The sequence below is a fragment of the Sprattus sprattus genome, assembly GCF_963457725.1.
Source record: "Sprattus sprattus genome assembly, chromosome: 1".
Taxonomy (NCBI): domain Eukaryota; kingdom Metazoa; phylum Chordata; class Actinopteri; order Clupeiformes; family Clupeidae; genus Sprattus; species Sprattus sprattus.
The window spans coordinates 16,253,002-16,278,983 of NC_137920.1; the positions used below are offsets into that span (position 1 = coordinate 16,253,002).

A 25,982-nucleotide genomic window follows, 5' to 3' on the forward strand; every position below is an offset into this window, starting at 1 on the left:
AGATTCCCATCAGCCCTTTGTATGGCGTGTATGAGCTAACAAGGCTATGGATAGTCTACCTGTGCTGTTTGGCCATGATGGAATTATGTCCTACAGCCGTATTGTCCCAACCAAAGTCCCTACTGTGGGTAGGCAGCCATATTGACCTCATATGGTTCCCACCACAGCCCCTACTGTGGGTATGCAGTCATATTATCCCCATTAGTCCCCCACAGCCCCTACTGTGGGAAGGCAGCCATATTGACCTCATATTGTCCCCACCACAGCCCCTACTGTAAGTATGTAGTCATATTGTCCCCATATTGTCCCCCACAGCCCCCACTGTGGGTATGCAGTCATATTGTCCACTTATTGTCCCCATCACAGCCCCTACTATGGGTATGCAGTCATATTGTCCAGTTAGTGTCCCCACCACAGCCCCTACTGTGGGTATGCAGTCATATTGTCCACTTAATGTCGCCACAAAAGCCCCTACTGTGGGTATGCAGTCATATTGTCCCCAAATTTTCCCCACCACAGCCCCTACTGTTTGTATGCAGTCATATTGTCCCCACCACAGCCCCTACTGTGGCTATGCAGTCATATTGTCCCCACCACAGCCCCTACTGTGGGTATGCAGTCATATTGTCCCCACCACAGCCCCTACTGTGGGTATGCAGTCATATTGTCCCCACTACAGCCCCTACTGTGGGTATGCAGTCATATTGTCCCCACCACAGCCCCTACTGTGGGTATGCAGTCATATTGTCCCCACCACAGCCCCTACTGTGGGTATGCAGTCATATTGTCCCCACCACAGCCCCTACTTTGTGCTTGCAGTCATCATTTTTGATTCATTGACTTTTTTTACAAGGAGCGCAACACCACCTCCCACTGCTACTAAGGCCCCTCCTCCAATCAACAGTCCTGGCAGGATCAGTAAACTTGTGACTCCGAGCACAACTCCTCCAGCTGCTGCTGCTGCCACTCCTGCACCTGAAGCCACACCCAGAGCTACATCTTTAACCTTAGCCAGTGTCCTGGCAACTTCAATCTGTTTCTGGGCTTCCTTATACGTCTTATCAGTATAGTACTCTTTTCCACTCACTTTGTTGCTCTCCACCATAAATTCAATTTTCTGCAGCAGTTGAGTGAACTGATATTGATTTCTGTCATTGTTGTTAAAACCATGAAATCTGCCTCCACATTTTCTAATGAGCTCATTTAGCTGACTGCTCAGCCCAAAATATTGCTCTAAGGTCATATCTTTGAGCTGATCTGTGTGAGTGAAGAGTACTAATGTGTACTGTAAAGCTTCCTCCCCAAAATGCTCACAGATCCACTTGACTGCATCCTTCTCTTCCTTGCTGTATCTAACCCCAACACTGATCACTAACAGGAACACATGGGGACCAGGAGCTGTCATGTAAATACAGCTTTCCAACTCATGCCTCAAAGCCTTATCACCTAAATCTGTGTCATACACACCCGGTGTGTCTGTAACTGAGATAGTCTTTACTCCTGACAGGACCTCATCTATCTGACACTCTTTCGTCACAGAGTTAGGTGATGGCCTAGATTCAAAGCCTTCTCTTCCCAGGATGGTGTTTCCTGTTCCACTCTTCCCTGATCCAGTCTTCCCCACCAGCAAGATCCTCAGGTCAGCAGGATTCAAAGGGACTGTGAAAATAAAGAGTTAGCTATGCTTAAATATGTAGTGCTTATGAACAGAAAGGATTAGCTAAGCTTTAATATGTAGTGCTTTTGGAAACATCCTACTATAGTTTCACAAACATATGTGGCGTCATTGTACAAATATCTTGAAAATATCCTTTTGAAAATAGTATTTCTAAAATCCCTACTGCCAGTACATTTGACCACCCTCTGTGGTCTGTTTAAACAATGTGCATTTTTATTGTTTGTTACACAATATGCTTTATTATTGTGTAACGCAATAGTGTGCATTATTATTGTGTATAAAGATATAATGTGCATTATTATTATTGCGTAAAACAAGCCATTTTTATGCAGAAAAGCATTACTAGTCATTATCATTATTAGTAGTAGAAGTAGTACACTGCAAAAATGCTTTTCTAACCTAGTGTTATTACTCTTATATTGAGATGAAAAAATCTAGTTGGTCTTGTTTCTAGCTAAATTGTACTTACCTAGTGCTTTCTTTTAAGGTTATTTTTGCCTATTTCAAGCAAATATTACTTATTTTAAGAAATCAAAACAAGCAAATTTGGCTGCCAGTGCGTTAAGCAAATTTGGCTTGTTAAGATTTCTTAAAATAAGTAATATTTGCTTGAAATAGGCAAAAATAACCTTAAAAGAAAGCACTAGGTAAGTACAATTTAGCTAGGATCAAGACCAACTAGATTTTTTCATCTCAATATAAGAGTAATAACACTAGGTTAGAAAAGCATTTTTGCAGTGTAGTAACAGTGGTAGTATCTCCACATTGGAGGTTTTGTTTTTCAGTGCAGCATTACGGGAAAAAAATCCTTTTGGCACGGGCCATTACATTTTTGAGTGGATCTGAATCCCAGGGTGGATCCAACCAAGAATATGGTTCACTTTAATTTAGATTGCGAGAGGGCATTTGTCCTTGGTAGAGGTCTGCGCTCATACTGCCCTCCAAGTGCCCTTGTAGACTCAAAGCAAGAAACAAATGGTCTTGATCTAATTCCTAATCTGGAGGATCCTAAAGAAGTGTGCAGACGGTAAATCAAATTTAGAATAGAATAGGGTTAGCCTAACCCTAACCCTAACCCATAGAATAGAATACGGATAGGATAGAAAACGTCTGTATTGGTCATTTATTTGGATTGAATCGTGAAAGTTTTGTCTTGAGGGTTGAGAAAGCGGACCGTTAATTCAGTCGAAAGGGCTGCTCTATGTTCTTCTAGCATGGACGCTATGCTGTTCAATTCAGTTTGGCCAGCAGCTACGCTATCTTTGGCAGTAGTTTCTTCCTTTCATGTATTGCTGAAGATTTTTGTGGCCATCTTCTCACAGGGGTCTATTGTTAGGGGTTAACAGTTGTAGGTGTATATTGATAGAGAAAAAAAAGGGGTTAAGTTTATAAAGTAGGAGGGAGCGTGAAGTAAGTGTGGCTACTCCATACTAGCGACAGCCGGAACTCAGGGTTATATTTCTTTACAGGACATTATACTATGTGCTAATCATGTCGTATTTTACGGGTAAGACACTTCGGATAAAAGCCTTAACCATAAGGTTATTGTAAATGTAATACTTACCCTTGAATTCTTTGCCTTGCTTCTCAAGTAACGGAGCTGAAAAGAAGAATTATAGCTAAAATTTGAGAAATTATAATACATAAATGCATTAACTATATACAATCACAATTTGATTTTCAATAGTATAGTTAAATTATATAATTTTCTATTGACCTTATTCACTTTACTTAACCTAAATGAAATCAGTTAAAGGTACTTATCTCCCTCTGGAACGAAATACTGTTTTCTGATTGGTTAATGGGGTGTACATTAAGTTTGTGGAACCACACACCTTGGACGTAGTCCCAGTAGAAAAGTTAAATCGCCATTCCATATCAATGCTCTTGAATGGTTACCATTGACAACCAATGTAACGTTTATTTTTTGACAGCTAGGATAATTTGAAAAAAGATGGCGGCGTGTTGGGAGAAGTTAGTGGGAAATGTTTTATGTGAATTTAGCTATCTACACGACTTTTTATATGTCTAAATTGACTTGGTTAGTTGTTTATGTGCTACACGAATGTTGCAGAGTATTGTAAGTCTTAACTGAAAGTCTCGAATATTATTTGTAGGCGGCTGCTAGCGCTTAGACAAAAAACCTATTGAAACAGATAGTAGCTCACACGGCTAACTCGATTATGAGCCTTCGACCAAAATTACCAAACTTGACCTCCCTGTTGCTCTGTCCAACTTCACCATCAACGGAAACGTGGAGTTCAACTGGAAATAGTTAAACCTTATGAACAACACCTGTGTCCGTGTGTCCGTTTACAGAGATGAGCTCATGAGTGTCACTTTGCAGCAATGCCCAGTTCCACGCACTACTTTCTCACTACTTTCTCTAACGGGAGCACTAGGCTTCAAATCAATAATTCATCAGGTTATTATGCATATTAAATTTCCTAAAGATAAAGGAAATTCTAAATAATAATAATAAAAAAAACATTTTTGGATGTTGCAAACGGGAGATAAGCGGGATAACGGCCTCCGAGCTGTGCAGTTCTACAAAGTGAATGGACTTTGCGTCGTGGAGTTCTTTGTCCCGCAGCGTCTATTATCTTTGTAGAACTGCACAGCTCGTCGGCCGTTATCCCTTACATAACTTATACTTTCTTTTTCTGTCTCCATAGTTCCCTGTTCCCTGTCCCTGTGCATTGTCGTGAACACAGGTCAGACTAAGACTAGGTGAAGCAGAAAGTTTGAGTTTTCTCTCTCCGTGTGTGTGGCTATGTGAAGGCCAGCACAGGCTGGCTGTAATCTGTGTGATTAAGAGATGATTCGGTATGGTTTTAAGAGAGGGTTATGGTTATAGTATTGTAAAAAAAAAAATATCTAAATGTACACACACATACACTCTCATACAAACATCTAACCTGTGAAGTCATCAGTCCTTTCCCTTCGGAAGGCCTCGGCAGTGTTTCTCAGAGCCATGTTGGGTGCAGGCTGCCTGGAGCTCTTGCTTCTGCAGACGGGGCACTGCTGTTCCTGCTCCCCTGGCTCCCTAGAGATCTTATCCAGGCACGAGCGGCAGAAGCTGTGGCCACAGGAGAGAAGCAGTGGATCCTGAAAGAGCTCCAGGCACACAGGGCATGACAGGTTCAATTCCAGTGATGTCATTACAACCTGTTGGACACATATGAATGCAGATGTTTGTGCATGTGAGTGTGATAACTCCTGAATGTACATACGAATATTACAGTCACAGACATTAACACACATATAATCTCTTGGACACACATGATTTGCAATATTGCAGATATTTGTGAATGTGTATGTGTGTGTGTATGAGAGTGTGCTTGTGTGTGTGCCTGTGTGTGTATGTGCGAGTGTGCGTGTGTGTTTGTTTGTGTGTGTGTATGTGTGTGTGTGTGTGTGTGTCGCTAGTTTGATCCCGACTCCTCCCCACCAATTGTCAAAGTGTCCTTGAGAAAGACACTGAACCCCACATGTGCAGGTTATAAATAGCAGCCTCTGCCATCTGTGTGTGAATATTTAATGCAGCCCAAGTAAGTAAGTGATGGGTCCTTTTACTTCTACTTAAGTCACTATTATTATAAAGTAACAAAATGTTTACTTGAGTACAGCTTTTGCTTACTCTTCCCACCTCTGATAACAACACACTGAGCAAGTAAAAAAGAAACCCACAAAATTGAGAATCTGCCCACATATTTGAGAATCTGGTTTATGGTGTGGCCTATGCTGGCTACTTTGTTGTTTTGTATTTGTTTGACATTCATTTTCCCCCAAGAGTTAGGCCAACGTTTCAAATGCAAAGTTTGACTGTTATAAAGACTTGAGTAGAAATGGTTCATTTGTTAACTCTATTAGATAAACAATTTAACCTATTTCAATTGAAGAGAAGGCGGTGTAGCCTACAAAATCCTACTAGCATTTGCTGGGCTACTAAGCAGAGTAAGCTAATTTTTAACATAGGTAAGCAATATGCTAGCAGCTTGGCAACTCTGTTTTGCAATGTGACTATGTATGGGCTGTCTGTTGTCATTTTCAATTCTTAAAAAACAATAACACATTTTCTGACATGGTGCCAAAACTAAATAAATCACTTCAGAATTCAGATCTGAGTTCTATGATCACATCTGCACAGGAATGCTAAAGGTACAAAGAAAACTAAGATTGTACTCACATGAAGGGTTCCTATGATTACTCTTCAACTGGTGTCCAGTTGCTCTGAAAGTTTGCAGAGTTGTGGTCTGATGTGTGCAATTTCCTCCTTTATAAAATGTATTTACAATTCAAAGGCCAATCCCTACAAAGACTACACAGCCAATCACAAGTTGATTTGAGTCTTTGACTCCATATATGGGCATGCCTAATCTCATGTCAACTCAGTGTGTGCAAATCCCATGAGCAATGATGTGGCTGTCCTCAGTCCTCAGTCGCCCATTCTCACATATTTCAGAATGTATAAGGTTCTCTAAAGCTCTCAAGTGGCTGTTTTCTTAGGATTGTGTGAACCTCAATTGAAACTCCAAAAGCAGTAAGTCTAAATGACGTCATTCTGTTTATGATCAAGCTGCTGTGCTGGTAAACCCCTCCATGTTCGTCTCCTCAACTGTTTTATAACTCAGTGTACCTGCAGACAGTCACGCAGTCTCTCTCCTAACCATTTATGGATGGTTTTCATAACAACAGTATTTCTGACTACAGGTTAGATATTAACAGTAACACTTACATGTTGACCTGTTCTTGTACATCTTAAAAACAAAGTTCTATTTTGGAACAGACAAATCTCATTTGTTAAATATTCAGGCAGTTTGCATCTAATAGTTCTGAAATGTAACATACTTTCTTTGAATCTTGAAGAAGATGAAATACATGCAAGTTGTGTAGCAGCACCAACTCATGCCCTCTGAGTTTTAAAACACAACTCATGTCCAGCCAAACTGAGGCATCATTTATCTGTTTGGAGCTGTGCTCTTCCCACTCCACTAGAAGGGTTATCAGTCAGTAGTGTTAGCATGGTCAGTTGTATACTGGTGTTACATATGGATGTGCCATTTACCGAAACACAAGAACTGATGACCAGAACTGAGCAATGGTTCATCTGTTTTGATCTGTGCTCTTGGCACGCCACTAGTTCTAGTATAGTTTCATCGTGTATGCCAGGGGTGGCTAACCAGTCCAGCTCAAAGAGCAGTGGCGGCGCCAGGGGGGGGCTAGGGGGTGCTAGAGCACCCCCTAGATTGGCCATAGCACCCCCATAGCACCCCCAAGAAAATAATGGTTTATTTAGGCCTATTATTGTTCTTAAGAGTTCTTAATAAAATGTATTGTGTGATAATAATATTTTAATCACAAAAGAAAATAACAGAAAATAACAGATTGAAATGAACAGATTGTTCACGTAGCACGACACAGACAAGTTGCGCGTGAACGTGATTGTTCAATGAGTAGTAGGCTAAGTAACAGTAATCCTCGCGATCGGTCAATTCTAAGTCAAGCGTTCACAAAATCACGAAAATGAATCGGTATTTGATCCGCAAATTTCCTCGAGTTGAATAAGATGTTCAAGAGGAAGAAAAAATGCAAGAGGTATTGGATTCTGATTCTGATGTAGAAGAAGAGGAACGTCCTGGTCCAAGTTAACCCTTCACCTCTACTGAGGGCGCTGCTAGCCATGCTGCTAGCACCCTGGGTGACTTAAGCATGAACGTCCAGGATGGTCCGAAAAGACCAATATTACAAAAATGTTGTGGAAAGCTTGCGCTACACGCTGCTTGTCAGGGGATCTCACAGCGAGGCCACATTGAAGATGAGGATTCAGCAAACAGGGGTAATGTCTGCGAGTTGCTATCTGTAATTGGAAAATTTGATAAAACCGTTCAGAAAAAGTTAGATAACAACCCGTCAAATGCAAAGTATGTGCACCATGACGTGCAGAATGAGATCATCAATGTAATGGCAGAAATGATTAGGAAACAATTAAGGGATGTTTTAAGCATAGTTTTGTGTGCACTTTTTGATACACTTTTTGATCTCTTATTATTGTGGTTTTGAGTGCCTACTGTTTGGTCTCATTCATGTTTTTATTGATTGTGACTTAAAATAATATACACTTTTTGAAAGCATTTCTGACTCTTTGCCTGTTTAAGTTAATTCTATCTGATATTCTAATCTGCCGTCTTTAGTTAGAAGTGTATTGAACTTGGTATGTTTAGTTTAATTTGTCACACATGGTAGTGGTGACCTGTTAGTCATCTGGTTTAAACTTTAATCCACACACTGAAGTAAGTGAAGTATTTGGGATTACGTTATCTATAACATGCTGCATCCATTTTGACCGTCGGAGATGAACGCAGCTTTGTGCGCGTCCGTCAGAAGTAGCCTAATGATAATAGTAAATACGATCGATTTGAATGACGCTTTTTATGTACCCCAAAGACGCGTTAGAGATCAAACGTGTAAACATATGTGACGATATGGTGGGGAGGTGTTGTAGTAGAGAAAAATGAGACTCATATGCTATCACCCTAATTTCATAGCACCCTCAGTAAAACGCCGAGCACCACCATAGCACCACCAGAAAAAAATCTCTGGCGCCGCCACTGTCAAAGAGCCACAACAAAACCCACCACCATTTACGAAGAGCCACACAAATCTAGGTTCCCACTTTTTGGGGGGATAATCCCCTACATAACACCTATTATTTTTCCTGTGACCCCGCAAAACTAGGGGGTCTGGAGGCATGCTCCCCCATTTAAATAGTGTCCTCTAGTGGGTTTTAGGAAGAGAAATTTACAAATTTAGACTAAAATATGGCACAAATATAAACATATAGAAGACATCTACTGAGATTTTGTTTTGGATGTGTGTGAAGCAGGAGCACCCTGACCTGGGAGAGAAAGCTTAGGAGCAGCTACTACCCTTTGGCTCCACATATTTAAGTGAGGCCTCCTTCTCTGCAATGACTGTGATTAAAACAAAACAGAGAAATTACAGCAGTTGCCTCCTTTTAAAAAAAAAACAACCTTTTAAATAATGTCCTCTAATGGGTTTTAGGAAGATAAATTAACAAATGTAGATTTAAACTATGGCAGAAAAATAAACATATTTAAAACATTTGATGAGATGGGTGCTAATTATAGTTAATGTCATATCCTCTGCTTAATTTTCAAACTCTCCCTCACTATATGACTTTGTTGCTCGAGCAATATTCCATGACACCTGATACGATGCCAACGTGACCGTTTCAGAGTACTTCGTACATCTCCAAAAACGCTGAGTCTGTTTCTCTGACTGACGTTTCAAAGTATGTACCTTGTGCCTGCCCAGCTCTGTGCCTTTAGGAACTCCTGGGCTATGTTAGCATTGTGTGTGGAGAGCCGGCGCTCCATTGTCTGTGAAGTCCCACCCCTCTTTTTCCGGACAATTTTATTTTGCTTTCAAAGTCAGTCTGGCAAGGCGTCTATACCAGGTTAGTTCGGCATTGTAAGGATCCTTGGAGCCAATCACAAACTGGCTATTGGCTACCTGGCGCGCCATTGGCGGATTTGAACTAACCACGACTACGTGACAAAAGCGAAAGCAAAGAGAGAAGCACAGCAAAACTTCGATACTGCTCTCGCGGCTGTCTTGGATGATTTCAAAGTTAAGTTTTCTTTGAAAACAGAACAGAAACTTGCCCTGGAACAATTCATACAGAAAAAAATATGTGTTTGCTTTATTACCGATCGTTGTATCGTTGCATAGTATCGTTGGTCTGATTGGTTAAAGGAGTGTCCAATTACATGACTGAAGTGGACAGCCATTGAGTAGTTCGCCAGACTAACTGAGCAAATGAAATGCAGTGAAGGGGGCGGGGAATTCCCAGACAAGGCGCTCCAAGTTTGAGGCTTTAAAATGTGACAGTGACGTCGGGCATATTAAGCATTTCGCTCTGCAAATAATTCATCCCATTCAGGCGAGAAAGTCCGGTGTTCATCTTCATATTTTCGTGTAGATTTACGCTTTGCTGGATCCATGTTTCATGTTTGGAACATTAACGTTACTTGAAGACGTCTCTCAAGATCGCGTGATGACAAACTATACATGAATAAATACCCCATTCAAATCGGACAGCTTTTTGTCTGTATTTCCAAATATATCACGTGCAAAATATGCATTTTAGCTGTTTATTTTACAATATGAAAATTCTCTACACCAAGGGAAAATTCAGTGAGCACTCGAGCTGGAGCCTAGCCGCACGTCAGCTGGCAAAGAGCGCCTGCGGCTCGCGAACCGCAGGTTCGCCACCCCTGGTATATGCAATAGTCATTATCTTTAAATATCTTGAATGCTTGTGTCATAAGCCATTATGATAGAAGTATGTTGAATGCTCTCCATTGTCATCAAGTTGTGTGTTTAAATGTGTTAAGACCAGCCTGTTAGTCAGAGCAGAGACCCCATCCAGTGACCATAAACACTGCTCAGTGACTCACTGCATGTGATCAAGATCAAGCGATAAAGATAAAACAGCTAAGAAAGGTTGGAGCAGGGATTTTTATTTTGCTGCAAAGTTCAATGCATCTCTATGTTTTACAATTTAATCATGAGGGATATTGTGTGACTATTGTGCTATTGTTGTGTCAGTGGAAATGATCTATTATTCATGCTTTCAGTTACAGTATATGCTTCCATGTATTCATTTTCATGCAGAGACAAGATGGTTGTCTGAAATTCATCATGGCAGTTGTGTAATGTACATTAGGTTAAGGTAGGTAAAGATCATGTTTACTGTGACAATGTTACAGATGCGTGGATGACTGAAAGGGTCTCCTTTGTGAACTCAGATAAGTCCTTGATGAACAAGCAGAACACTTTATTACTTATTATTAATATTATTACTACTAATCATCATATTGTCATATCAAGTTTAAAAAGCTCACTGGGTTGGCACAGCTACAGGTAATCAAGCCCTCACGGGAGAAGGTAATGGGTGATCAGACTCTCCTGTTGGCTGTTTGGAGTCAGCCTCATAGAGCTCCCTCTAGGGGGCAGGAGAGCAGCAGGAGGCAGAGCAGGAGAAGCAGGAGATGCTGTCCGTGAGCGCATAGGCCAACTGAGCAAGAGGCTGTTTGATGCCCATTAGTTCTCATTTAAGCGTTATGCTTAGGGATGAGAATTGATACGATTTTAACGATTCCGGTGCCTTATCGATTCCTGCTTATCGATTCGATTCCTTATTGGTTCTCTTATAGATTCTTATTGGGCGAGGGGTGAAAAAAAGAGCACAAACTGGTTTATTTACCTTAATTTTCTTTTATATAATTGTATATAATGCTGCACACACCATATACAGTAGGTATACTGTACATATTAACAATGGGTAAATAACCCCAAAAAATTATACGTATTCCTCTTGAACTAAATATAAAACTGACATTCTTCTGTAGAAATTAAGATAAAATAAAACTTACATAACAAATTTAAACATGTTCCTAGAATTTACAATTTACATTTTAAAAAAGGGTAAATGAACTGAGCTGCCAAAAATGAAACTAGCAGTGGAAAATACCATTAAGTCTGCAACCATCAATTGTATGGATCATCAACAATTGTATGGATCATCAACAAAATAAGCATGTCCTCTTTCCCCGGGAGGATACAAAAGCATTTGATTTTTCCCTGCTTAGAAGAAAGGATGGGCTAGAGGTGCACAAGACGTTCTAGCTGTAGCCTGTGACCAAGACAGACTACCAGCCTCTGAACCTGCTGACTCTAAACGTCATCATCAGCTAAATTGGATTAAAAACATTCTGTGTCCCTGGAGATTTTAGACATTTTCCGGGACAGGCCACAGAAAAGAAGGACAATCCCCGTAAAACCGGGACAGGTGGCAACACTATGTTGTATATAACTGACATAACTGACGCTAGCTTAGCTATAGAATCTTCCAATTTCAGCCCGTTCATTAAGGCAGAAGTAGTGTTTGCCTCCCCTCTGTTATTTCAATGTGGCTTTGTCAGATTCAAATTCAGCAAATTTGTTAGTGCCATTTGTTTCATTGTGTAAACCAGCTTTCACTGTATAAATAATCTCCATTTCCATCCAATTTAGCTAATGATGACGTTCAGAATAATATGATTACGTTCAATAATGGGTTAACACGACAACGCAAACGTTTGCGGATAACACACGCCCTCGATGATTAACACTGTTACGATAAAACATTTCTAAAACTGGACAATCCAAAGGTGAAGTGATCAATAATGGGAGAACAATGCCGGAGCTAAAATGTATGCTTCAAACGAAGGGACAGAATATAACATGATCGACTACACACAATAAAGGCAAATTGCTTCACACAGTGAGTGGTTGTGATCACTTTTCAGGAGTTTACCTTGGATAGTAAGAGATGAAGCACTGACATTAGCTGAGCTGCTGCATGCATCGAACACATGACATTCCTGTAATTAAATTCCACTAGTGCAGTGCCCGTAGGAATTATGCATTCTGTAGTGTTAGCAGACGTCGGTGTAGCTGTTGGGTAGTGTAATAGCAAGACATATTTGCACTCCACATAGGTACAGGTTACACTGAAGTATTATTGTGATGCATGTTTCCTTTTCATTAAGAAATGTTTTAATGTTGTACAGCCTTTTTGGAGATACACCAACAAATAAAGTTTGAGATTATGTATGGATGCAGTTGAATATAGATGTCAAAGTTGCGGTTATGGTTATGGTTGAAATAGGATCACTTCTTTATTGTAAGGGTAAGTGTAGGGTAAGAATGGTCATGCAGTTGGACTCAAATGTAGGTTAATTTTACGCCTAAATCGCTGGTCTACGTCACAATGGATTGGAAATGTATTGGGTTTAGAAATCGCGTCGCTCATAATGGTGACATGGGTTTGCACCATACGGCAAACTGTAAAATACAAATATCTCGCGAACTGTGAAATCAGAAATCTTCAAAATCAAGGATGCACAGGTTCATGACATGCGTAAGCTACATGTGAAATCTCATAACTAACGTAACTACCATCAGGGAGATATGCCTGTCACAGACAGACAGACACACAGAGATTTCTGGATTTATAGATAGAAGCTACCATTTGTAGCGGTGTATACTCAAACGATAACCCATAGTGCCTAACACAAACAATAAAATAGAAATATCTTGCGAACTATGAATTCAGAGAGAGAGTTGTATAGAGTAAAATTCATGCGTTTTGCATATGCCATGAATAAGTGCTGTAATCACAGTTACATTTCAACCATGCTTATGAAATGAGTTTGTCTGATTACCTGAGCAAAAGTCTGTATCTTTTCACCAAGAAGAATTTGAATGCGGACCTCCTTATCGTATCCAACGCTATTCTGAACTTTGAGTGAAGGCAGGATAGTTTAATACCGCTAGGCGTATATCGTTTGATTGTGACGTCATTTCGGTGCACAATCGGTCAGTGGGACTTGCTACGGGAAACGATAACCCATTAGTGCCTACGGGAAACGGTAAAATACAAATATCTCGCAAACTATGAATTCAAAAATCTTCAAAATCAAGGATGCACAGGTTCATGACATGCGTAAGCTACATGCGAAATCTCATAACTAACTTAACTACCGTCAGGGAGATACGCCCTAGACAGACTGACTGACACACACACAGAGATTTCTGGATTTATAGATAGATGCTGTGTGTTCAAATGCTAATTCATAATTGGTGTATTTCCTCCCTTCAACGAAATAGACTTTTTACACACGTTACAAGTGGCGTAGTTGTCATTTTGTCGTGTGAAATACAGCCAAACTTTACAACGCTTCTGCCTAGTTGCTATGTTTGCTGCAGTCTGAAGAAACTATAAAAGGTTGCGCATGCGCAATGGCACAGAGGCCCGTTAGCAGAACCGATAAAGAATTTGGCCGACGATTCCAAATATTCGCTTCAGTGAGAACCGGTTCTTGATTCTCATCCCTAGTTATGCTGCTGTTTTTCATTGGATGTCTCCTCTCCCTTTCTGCTCTTCTGGACAGAGAGGAAGGCAGGAACATGACAGCAGGAAGCTTAAGCTGGAGACGAAGAGAAGGCATTCCGGCAGACCTGAGGAAGTAGGTGCAGACACTGACAGAGTTGTCCAACCCCTCATCCCATTTTCTCTCTCTCCTCTGCTGTGTCTCGGACGCTGGAAGATTTTATCAGCCTCATCCTCAAGGCAAGTACTCACTATTGTAAGTGTACTACTTGAAACCCAATATATCTTTCTTTTACTGCTATTTATACCTTTGGACCTGACTAATTCTATAAACAGTCACCACTTAACCATGAAAATTAAAAATATATATTATTTGTATTTATGTATCTTTTCTTGTATTTATTTATCAGCATCAATAGCTTTTTTATTTTTAAGTATTTAAGTTTCATGAATTGCCTGAGCCCCTAACTTGTTGTGTCAAGAGTATGACATTTCATAAAGGTTTTCTCTCTCTCTCTCTCTTTCCCTCTCACTGTGGGTTTGTGTGAGTGAGTGTATGTGTGTGTATGTGTGTTTGTGTGTGTGTGTGAGAGAGAGCTACTGCTGTCACATCAGATATGCTGAGATAAGATACTAGTTTACGACTGAAGTGTGTATGTGTGTGTGTGTGTGTGTGTGTGTGTGTGTGTGTGTGTGTGTGTGTGTGTGTGTGTGAGTGTGAGTGTGAGTGTGTGTGTGTGTGTGTGTGTGTGTGTGTGTGTGTATGTGTATAAGTGTATAAGTGTATATGTCTAACACTAGACATAGAGAGCAGAGAGAGAGAGAGAGGACAGTGAGACCGTTCATTTTTTTAACAGAGAAGGAAAAGGTGAGGTTGAGATCCACAGGTTACTGTGACACATCTCACCCCTAATGCATCCAGCACCCTGGGCACCAGCAGATCTTCCATTGGGTTTCATGGGCATGTGGCCACACCACTAGGGGGCGATCTCTAACATTAGATGTGATGGTGAATCCAGTGTGATGGTCAAACGGAGGACTGACAAACAGTTCAATAACTTGTTCTTTATTTCCTGGATGGAACAGACATGCACAGTTTGTCGGTGTACTCGGGATCTCAGACATAACTCTTCTAAGGGCTGATATGGGGAGATCTTCATAGTGACGCAAACACACATTCACATTCATGGCTAAGCCACACACACGCACACGCACACACACACGCACACGCACACGCACACGCACACGCACACGCACACGCACACGCACACACACACACACACCCACAAACACACACACACACACTTCTCCCACTTTTTCACCATTCTGGTTACAAGGCATCCGGCATCCTCATGTACATACATCAGTTTCATCACTGATTCATTATGATATGAATTTGTATCGTATGTGCAAAGCCTTTTAATTATTATGACTGACACTTTTGGCTTTGTACCATGATGCCATAGTGCCATCCTAACTTATCTGTATAGGCTTCAAGGTCCTGTTCAAGGGACTTTAGTTCACTCATTGTGATATGTGTAACACAGTGATCTATAAATAAACAAAAAAACAAGTAAAAAAAAAAGAAGAAATAATAAAGAAATAAAAAAATACTCAGGAGCAGATATGTAAGGGTGCTGCAGGTCAATGTGTGTGCATGTGTGTGTGCGTGTATGTGTGTGTGTGTGTGTGTGTGTGTGTCTGTGCTTATATTTTCCCGACCACAACCCCTACTGTGGTTATGCAGTCATATTGTCCCCATATTGCCCCACCACAGCCCCTACTGTGGGTATGCAGTCGTATTGTCCCCATATTGCCCCACCCTAGCCCCTACTGTCGGTATGCAGTCATATTGTCCCCACCACTGCCCCTACTGTGGGTATGCAGTCATATTGTCCCCACCACAGCCCCTACTGTGGGTTTGCAGTCATATTGTCCCCATATTGTCCCCACCACAGCCCCTACTGTGGGTATGCAGTCATATTGTCCCCATCACAGCCCCTACTGTGGGTATGCAGTCATATTGTCCCCACCACAGCCCCTACTGTGGGTATGCAGTCATATTGTCCCCACCACAGCCCCTACTGTGGGTATGCAGTCATATTGTCCCCATATTGTCCCCACCACAGCCCCTACTGTGGGTTTGCAGTCATATTGTCCCCATATTGTCCCCACCACAGCCCCTACTGTGGCTATGCAGTCATATTGTCCCCACCACAGCCCCTACTGTGGGTATGCAGTCATATTGTCCCCACCACAGCCCCTACTGTGGGTATGCAGTCATATTGTCCCCACCACAGCCCCTACTGTGGGTATGCAGTCATAATGTCCCCACCACAGCCCTTCAAATATACATGTACAGTACTGTGCAAAAGTTTTAGGCAGGTGTGAAAAAATGCTATGAACTAAGAATGCTTTGAAAAAGGTAAGCAATAAATGTTTATTTTTTATCCATTTACATGGTAAGACTGAGCACAGCAACAAGACACAACGTAGTTATACTGCATCAGCAGGGTCTCTACCAGACAAAGATTTCAAAGTAGACAGGGGTTTCAAAATGTACAGTTCAAGCTCTTTTGAAGAAGACGTTGAGGATCGTAGACGCAGTGGTCAGCCAAGGAAATTTAATGCAGCTGATGAAAAACACATCAAGCTTATTTACCTTCGAAATCGGAAGATCTCAAGCAGTGGCATCAGCTCAGAACTGGCAGAAACCAGTGGTACCCAGGTACAGACATTTACTGTCCGGGGAAGTCTGGCCAGAAGTGGTCTTCATGGAAGAGTTGCAGCCAAAAAGCTCTACCCCGACAAGGAAACAAGGCCAAGTGACTGAACTAAGCACGAAAACATAGAAACTGGGGTGCAGAAACATGGCAGGTGCTCTGGACTGATGAGTCAAAATTAGAAATATTTGGCTGTAGAAGAAGGCAGTTTGTTCGCCGAAGGGCTGCAGAGAGGTACAATAATGAGAGTCTGCAGGCAACAGTGAAGCATGGTAGAGGTTCCTTTCCAGTTTGGGGCTGCATTTCTGCAAGTGGAGTTGGAGATTTGGTCAGGATGAATGGTGTCCTCAATGCTGAGAAATACAGGCAGATACTAATCCATCATGCAATACCATCAGGGAGGCGTATGATTGCCACCAAATGTATTCTGCAGCAGGAACATAACCCCAAACATACAGCCAATGTCATTAACAACTATCTTCAGCTTAAAGAAGAACAGAAAGTCCTGCAAGTGATGGTATGTCCCCCACAGAGCCATGATCTCTACATCGTCGAGTCTGTCTGGGTTTACATGAAGAGACAGAATAATTTTAGGAAGCCTGTGGTTCTGTGGTTAGTTCTCCAAGATGTTTGGAACAATTTACCAGCCGAGTTCCTTCAAAAACTGTGCGCAAGTGTATCTGGGAGAATTGATGCTATTTTGAAGGCAAAGGGTGGTCACACCAAATATTGATTTAATTTAGAATTTTTTTCTGTTCCTTCACTGCATTTTGTTAATTTATGAAGAATTGATGAAAATAAACTGTTAACACTTCCATTTTTGAAAGCATTCTTAGTTTACAGCATTTTTTCACACCTGCCTAAAACTTTTGCACAGTACTGTATATAATACTTCTGTATATAATTCTGCATGTTTTTGCAGAATTGTATTTGAAAATCAATTCTGTAGTTGATAGGGCTTTTTTTTACTTCCCATACAAAAGGTTCTGTTTATGACTTTATATACAAAATTGTGTTTCATACTTCCAAACGAGAATTAATAAATATATAAATAAATGAAATATTATCCTTTAAATATAGTATACTCTGTAAAACATTAATAGAAACTAGAATGCGTTTCGTGAACGAACTGCGAGAGTGTGCTTGCTCTGTTGCGGCCATGACCGAGATAACAAGTGCCTTGGAATTGGGGCAGTTGTCAGCTCTCCAGCTCAACCTGCTGGATGAGCATGCACAAATGAGTATGCATGAGTGAGTATGCATGAGTGAGTAAACATGAGTGAGTATGCATGAGTGAGTATGCATGAGTGAGTGTGCATGAGTGAGTATGCACGAGTGAGTATGCACGAGTGAGTATGCATGAGTAAGTATGCATGCGTGAGTAAACATGAGTGAGTATGCATGAGTGAGTATGCATGAGTGAGTAAACATGGGTGAGTATGAATGAGTGAGTATGCATGAGTGAGTATGCACAAGTGAGTATGCATGAGTGAGTAAACATGAGTGAGTATGCATGAGTGAGTATGCATGAATGAGTATGCATGAGTGAGTATGCACAAGTGAGTATGCATGAGTGAGTAAACATGAGTGAGTATGCATGAGTGAGTATGCATGAGTGAGTATGCATGAGTGAGTATGCATGAGTGAGTATGCACAAGTGAGTATGCATGAGTGAGTAAACATGAGTGAGTATGCATGAGTGAGTATGCATGAGTGAGTATGCACGAGTGAGTAAACATGAGTGAGTATGCATGAGTGAGTAAACATGAGTGAGTATGCATTAGTGAGTAAACATGAGTGAGTATACATGAGTGAGTAAACATGAGTAAGTATGCATGAGTGAGTAAACATGAGTGAGTAAACATGAGTGAGTATGCATGAGTGAGTAAACATGAGTGATTATGCATGAGTGAGTAAACATGAGTGAGTATGCATGAGTTAGTATTCATGAGTGAGTATGCATGAGTGAGTAAACATGAGTGAGTATGCATGAGTGAGTAAACATGAGTGAGTATGCATGAGTGAGTAGAGCCCTGGTATGGAAGGTGTCTCTTAGGCTAGCTTTACACGACAACGATCTGAACACAAACTGCAAAAGTGGCGTTGCGTTCCCACTTTTAATTTCGCGTTTAGACGAGAGTCTTTGGGTGGAAATCTGCATGCAGACGGTGACGCAAAAGTGTGTGAAATTGAACTTAACCGGTGTAGACGTGGAGGTACTGCAGGATGTACATATGTGTCCATTCTATTCCACTATGGCTATTTTAACGCGATTGGGAGCTTATTTATGTATTCATTCTCTTACATTTGCAGTGTTCGTGTACATTTACATTTAGTCATTTAGCAGACGCCTTTGGCCAAAGCGACGTAGGCTACAAGGGATAGAACAGTCTAGCTACGAGACCTAGTGTAATTAATGCGCCTTCTCTGTTCTGTTTTATCTGTGATTACTCGGCTTATTTGCTGAAATGACTCCTGGATAGATATCAAGGCAGCTTGAATCTCCGAGTAATGGAAATAATCCGACATGTTTGTTGTTGTTTGGCTGTACTGCACATGGATATGATGTCAACGCGTATGCGAGGATAGCCAGCGTGAGCAGCTCAGAGCACACTTTTGCGTTTTCAACCCTTTAGACGGGAACGCAACGGTGGAGCGTTTTTAAGATTTCCACTCTGGAGGGTGGGTTCATTTTTTTGCGCTTTTAAGTCCCCAAAACGCTGCGTTTGCGTTTCGTGAACGAACTGCGAGAGTGTGCTTGCTCTGTGACAGAGAGAACAAGTGCCTATGAATTAAAATGTATTTACATCTACTCAATCAGTGTAGTGGGGCCTTCTTCCAATATATTTTAGCAAGCAACCAAGCTCAACCATTATATTTTGGCTCCACTGACGTTTAGACATATGAGGGTATCTCAGAGTTTCGTTATACTGACTTACTGAGCTAAGTGAATTGTTGAAATTGCTATCTTGGTAAAAGGAAACATCTCTGTAACAATATTGGAATGAATGCGGTTACATAGCCAGCTTTACTTAAAGTTTATTGTAAGATAGGCCTATATGTTAGACTTAATGCAGTTAGAGTTAGACTGTAGGTCTAGTATCAAACGTAAGCAACACTTTTACTGTATAGCTAGAGAGCACGTGTATCACATTGGTTTATAGTCTGTCAAATTAGTTCTAGTTATTGGTGTTCGTTGGCATAAAAAGTTAGTCTTCTCTTATAAGCCTATAATACATCTGATTAGAGCTAGCAACCATGAAAAACCTCTTCTGAAACTAAGAAGGATAACTATGACTAAATGTGACTGAAACTAATATGCATTTTTGTCTTAAGACTGAATCTAAAATAGCTGCCAAAATTAATACATCTCAGTGTTCATTTTGGCAGCTATTTTAGATTCAGCAGCTATTTTAGATTCAGTGCATATTAGTTTTAGTCACATTTAGTCATAGTTATCCTTCTTAGTTTCAGTCTAGTTTTCGAAAACTGAGCACACTACAACAGCTACGCTGTGCCCAGGTACATCCTCAAACGTTTTTCAGTTAACCTAATGATTCAAGGTCTCTCATGAATCATTACTCCCAGGACACGGGTTAATGTTAACTCACGCTATCGGCCACAACAAGTTAACCATTCTTTCAGTATAAGCAACTTTTGCATAGCCCTGCACAGCTAGGATAGCTCATGTTACCGTAGTAGGAATACAAGCCTTAGCTCACTATATCCACACAACTAAATTCATGAATTACTTCACAGGTTTACTTAACAACTTGAATTAAGGAAAATGATCCCCCGTTACGGCTAGCTGAAACTGCCAGTGGATACTCCCGTTACGTAGTGTTAGTTAGCCTTTAGCCCCGTACTCAGATGTTACAGCTGCTTAACACAGCTAGGATAGCTAACGTTACCGTAGTGGGAATACAAGCCTTAGCTCACTATATCCACACAACTAAATTCATGAATTACTTCAAAGGTTTACTTCACAACTTGAATTAAGGAAAATGGCGTCTCCAACGTTAACGTAACGCTAATTTATATGCTAGCTGCTACGGCTAACACCATCAGCTTCCATTAAAATTTCAGTCAGTACACTGAAAATGCTGCCATTCAACTCACCTTAACGAAATAGAAATACGGTAGCTAGGTTAGAAACTGTAGTTACTCTTATTAGTGTGCTTGCCCGAAGGGAAGCACAGTATTGTTATCGTCAAGTTTTCTTTATTACAGTGCATGAAATGCCCTGTATTGTTATTCCTAGGCTTCTTCTTCTTCTTCTTCTTCTTCTTCTTCTTCTTCTTCTTCTTCTTCTTATTCTTCTTATTCTTGTTACCTTTTTCTGCGATTAATTCAGCCCGAACCACTTAACATAGAAACTTCATTCAAACTTTGTCGCGTAGGTCTTGTAAACGACACTTATGCTATGTATTTTTCACTTTTCTAAACTTTATACTTTTTAAGATATTAAAGAAAAACGAATATAAATTTCTCCCATTGACTTACATTGGGCCATTATGACATCATAATAGGGTCTTTAAACTGGCTTGCACCTGTGCTTTACTCTGCCGTGCTAAGGCAAAAGACCGTAACTTCAAGTTTGGTCAAAAATGAGTTTTTGACGTATTTGTAAAATATCAGCAGTAATTAAACAAATGGACTGATATTAAATGTACTACTAACATGCCATTATCAAATTAAAGCCAGTGACATCAGTATTTTGGTTGATTTCACGATGTATAGGCTACCGACAGTTAGCATACCAAGCTAGGTAGCATTACCATTAGAATTGCATGGCAGATATGCTAAGCTATCGGGCTATTCCCCCACCCATATGGGCATAGATTTGTCTCAAAAATAACTGCAAATGCACAGAGGGTAATCTGCAAATATGCCTTGAGTTGTACACGTGTTTTGCAATCCACAAATACAAATTTCCGATTTGTAACTTGTGTATTGGTTTTTACAAATCTATGTGTATTTGTAAATATATAATTTTACATTTGTGAAACTGAAAATTATGTTTGTGAATCGTGTCTCAGCTAGTCTCAGCATTTGTGGATCAACAATCACATGTTCGTATTTTTGAGACAATCGTTCCGCAATTTTGAGACATTCTTTCCACTAACTCGTAACTCGTAATCTCGTGATTCACGAGCACCATCCAGCAGATGGCGCTGTTGTTCACTGATATATCTTTAGCTCTACTTTAGTGGGCCTTCATTTCTTCATTTCTGCGGGAAAACCTTCGAAATCATGGCCGGACAAGAAGAGCAGCCACCTTCCTGTGTGAGTACAAAGAATTTTCCAACGAATTTTCCTTGTCTTGTATTAAGATACATCTAGTATCATTATTAATCAATCAATCTTTCATATTTCAGTAGAGGTGGTGTCTAGATAACGTTAAGTCTTCTATTATGTTGTGCTTCGAGACCAACATTTGAATCGCTAACGCTTGGGTGTAACACATAGGAGTGACAGAGTAACTAACCGTTTAAAGTAGCCCACTTCAGCTTCACTAGCTAAATCTATTTTCATGGTTTTCATGGACGCGTACTTACTGTTAATATTTCATGAACGTAGCGGAAACCTGTTAGCTCACGTTAGATGGTATTTTGTTGATATGCTTTGATCATTTGGTGGGAATGCTTTAACTTTCCTAGCTTGCTAGATATCCTAGCTAACATAGCGTTGTTGGTGAACGTTAGGTAACCATCTCCCTTAGTTGAGTCATTAAGCAGAGAAGTAATGTAATGTTCATTAACGTTTTTTTATTCAGTTGTCAGTGAGCCATGGTAAATGAGTAGTGGTTTGTTTTGGAGGATAAGACTCATGTACCATTAAAGTTATCCTTTTATCTAACATTGAAATACTGATAGCAAGGTGGTAGATGTCATTGTTTTAAGTTAATGTTAGCTAATGAGTTACCTTGCCAGATACAATATTATATATATATAAGCCAAGATAAAAGTTTTCAAGAGTACAGCTGTCATTTGGGAGGGCTTCCTGTCATTCATTATAACAAAGAAACTGTTTTTAAGTCTGCTGGTTGCACAGACATGTACCAGTTGGCAACCAAGAGAACAGCTGATGTGTGTGTGTGTGTGTGTGTGTGTGTGTGTGTGTGTGTGTGTGTGTGTGTGTGTGTGTGTGTGGTGTAGTGTGGTTTTGATCTTGTGTGCCTTTCTTGGGCATCTTTGCTGTTAAATGTGCTGTATGGCAGATAGGTTCTAGCCTGTAATATCTTGTACCACCTCCACCACTCAGCTTTTCATGATACTCCTGTGACTCTTAATTGTCAATGTTTTGTTGTGTTGCAGACAGGATATGTTGAAGAAGAGGCTGACTTTGCAGAGACTGTCTACAGATACACTCGTGGACATGCTACGTTATCCATCAGGAAACCATACAGTCAAGGGAGTTGAGCCAGACAGACAGCGAGACTGAAAAAGGGACAACTAAGTGCCAAACAACACAAGAGAATGCAAGGACACTATATACAGCAGTGTTGTTCTTAAAAAGACATCTTAGTGGCAAACTGTTGTTCCCCTTGCACTAAACAATCTAGTTAGCTGAATTATAGGCGCCAATGAGGAGCCGACACTGGATCATTATGTCAACATTGCTGATGACTTGCATTTGAAAGTTTTCTGTTTGTCAAGACATTGTGTACCTTGATTCCAAGGGCTGTAAGCAGACGAAGTAAGGGCTGAGTGGCCTTAATCGTTTATTCCTTTTTTCTGTTTTGTACACTTTTATGAATCATATTTCATATTTTTCATAAAGATTGTTTTTATGGTTCATCAGTGTTGTTTTCATTTGTGGCAGAATGAATGAATGAACGAACGAGCAATAACTGCCTTTTATTGATACAAAGAAGGAGGTTTATTTGTCACATAAATAGAAATACTAACATAAAGCATGTAGTGAAATTTCGTTTGGTGTTAAGCTTTTTCTGTGCGAGTGTGAAGAAAGAAAGATCAATAAATATTTTTCATAAATAGTAAGAGGGAATATAAAGTGAAGTGTGTACAGTCCATGTGCAAAAAAGTGTAATTGCAGTTTATGAAGTAATTTGTGTTCAGGATACAGAATGCTTGAGGAAAGTAGCTCGTCCTCATTCTCTGTTCTGATCTTGTAGCAACAGAGACTTTTGTCTGACCTCAGTATTTTGAAAAGTCCCTGGTCAGGATGTTAGGAGTCCTTTACAATACTTTGGGCCCTGGTACATAGTCTTCTCTTGTAGGTCTCCTGCAGAATAGGGAGAGATGCTCTGATGGTGCGGTACTGCAGTTACAGCCTTTACAGTTCCCATACCAAGTGATGATGCTGTCAGGACACTATTCACAGCTTCCTCAGCTGACGTACGAAGTACAGTCTTAGCCTTGATTTATTCAGTGTGTGCTGGGTGTTCAGTTTTCACAGTCCATGTTAGATCGTCAGTAAGGTGTATTCCCAGGATTGTCAAACTTGATCTAAATGACTTAACATAAACATGACATTATCGTATATTTTGCCGCATTGTTCTTCTTGGACGCGGCAATGTATACAGCACTATTTAGAATCAATTTAGTCCACTTTTGATGATGTTCGGTTGTTTTCCTCTCTATCAGTAATGTTCAATCTAACCACGGGCGCAGTGTAGATTAGAACGATCACTTGTCGAACCGTGCCACCATTCGCGACCAAGATCCTATTACGCTCTGAAGAAACTAGTTCTGAATAAAATAAAGCAGATGGTAGTATTGACTGAAAATTCAGTGATGAACTTTTTTTTGGTATGTTAGCACGACTCGTTCTTTTTTATTAGCTAAAGATTGTGTAGATGCCAGACATTGGAGCGGGTTGAAACGAAACAGGGTTCACCTTATGGCCTAAAAGGCGAGGTAAAGATACATCAGTGAACAACAGCGCCATCTGCTGGATGGTGCTTGTGAATCAAGAGCTCACGAGTTTGTGGATGTGTGTGGATTTGCGGAACGAATGTCTCAAAAATACGAACGTGTGATTGTTGATTCACAAATGCTGAGTCACGATTCACAAACAGAATTTTCAGTTTCACAAATGGCTTTTTTTTCACAAACTGAATTTTCAGTTTCACAAATGGCTTTTTGTTTTACAAATGTAAAATGATATATTTACAAATACACATATATTTGTAAAAACCAATACACAAGTTACAAATCGGAAATTTGTATTTGTGGATTGGAAAACACGTGTGCAACTCAAGGCATATTTGTAGATCACCCTCTGTGCATTTGCAGTTATTTTTGAGACAAATCTAACTCCATACACCCAGTGCCTGTGGCTAGTCCGAAAAAGGTGCATCTAAATCGGGTAACTTCGCTTGGCGAGCGGGGGCATGTGGAGGGGGAAAATGGGCCTCATTCTCTATCGTTCTCTCTCTCTCTCTCTCTCTCTCTCTCACACACACACACACACACACACACACACACACACACACACACACACACACACACACACACACACACACACACACACACACACACACACACACCCCAATGGACTGACATAGATGTTTTATGTGTTTCATGTGACAATTCAAGTTCATTGTTTTATGTGCTTAATGTGATAATTCAATGGTGTGTGTGTGTGTGTGTGTGTGTGTGTGTGTGTGTGTGTGTGTGTGTGTGTGTGTGTGTGATAATCATTGTATTGGTAATTGTGATAAATGAAATAGTATTACTACTGATTAATTAATAGGGTCATTATTCCATTGTTATCATACCACTGAGCTTTAACATAGAAGTTACTGCCTTCTGCCTTAGTATGCTTCACTGACACCTGTGCCAAATCCAAAGAACCTCTTCTCTCTCTGTCCCTCTCAATTTAACTGTAACTAGGAACATTAAGACACCATACATTCTCTATTTTTTTTTCTCTCCATCTCTCCATCTTTCTCTCTCAACTTTCTCTCACACTCAATCTCTCTTCTTCACTCCATTTTTATCTCCTTTTTTCAATATTTTCACTCTCTCTTTATCTCTTCATCCAGAGCCACTCTTGTTCACTCTTCTTTCCTTCTTCCACTCTTCTTTCCTTTCTTATTTTCTTCTTCCATTTTTCTTTCCTTCTTCCACTCTTCTTGCCTTTCTTTTTTCCTTCATCCACTCTTCTTTCCTTCTTCCACTTTTCTTTCCTTTCTTCACTCTTCTTTCCTTTCTTCTTTCCTTCTTTCACTCTTCTTTCTTTCCTTATTTCCTTCTTCCACTCTTCTTTCCTTCCTTCACTCTTCTTTCCTTTCTTCTTTCATTATTTCACTCTTCTTTCTTTTCTTCTTTCCTTCTTCCACTCTTCTTTCCTTTCTTCACTCTTCTTTCTTTTCTTCTTTCCTTCTTTCACTCTTCTTTCCTTTCTTCTTTCCCTCTTCCACCCTTCTCTCCTTTCTTCACTCTTCTTTCCTTTTGTCTTTCCTTCTTCCACTCTTCTTGCCTTTCTTCACTCTTCTTTCCTTCTTACACTCTTCTTTCCTTTCTTCTTTCCTTCTTTCACTCTTCTTTCTTTTCTTCTTCCTTTCTTAACCTTTGCATTTCATGCACTGGTATTTCCTTCAGGAAATGCATTTTCTAGTTAGTGTGCTTGCCCGAAGGGAAGCACACTA

The 25,982-nt window shown here is 40.3% G+C and overlaps 1 protein-coding gene across 1 annotated transcript in view; it reads right to left on the minus strand.

Annotated features, from left to right (window-relative positions):
- Nucleotides 1-802: 802 nt before the first annotated feature.
- Nucleotides 803-25,982, minus strand: part of LOC308367865 (uncharacterized protein) — a gene marked incomplete at both ends in the record, with an annotated part of 51,764 nt that continues 26,584 nt past the window's right edge. The window contains 2 exons of the mRNA XM_080841859.1: nt 803-1,659; nt 4,597-4,846. Coding sequence (XP_080697985.1) covers nt 803-1,659; nt 4,597-4,846 — 1,107 coding nt within the window. The remainder of the gene's footprint in view (nt 1,660-4,596; nt 4,847-25,982) is intronic.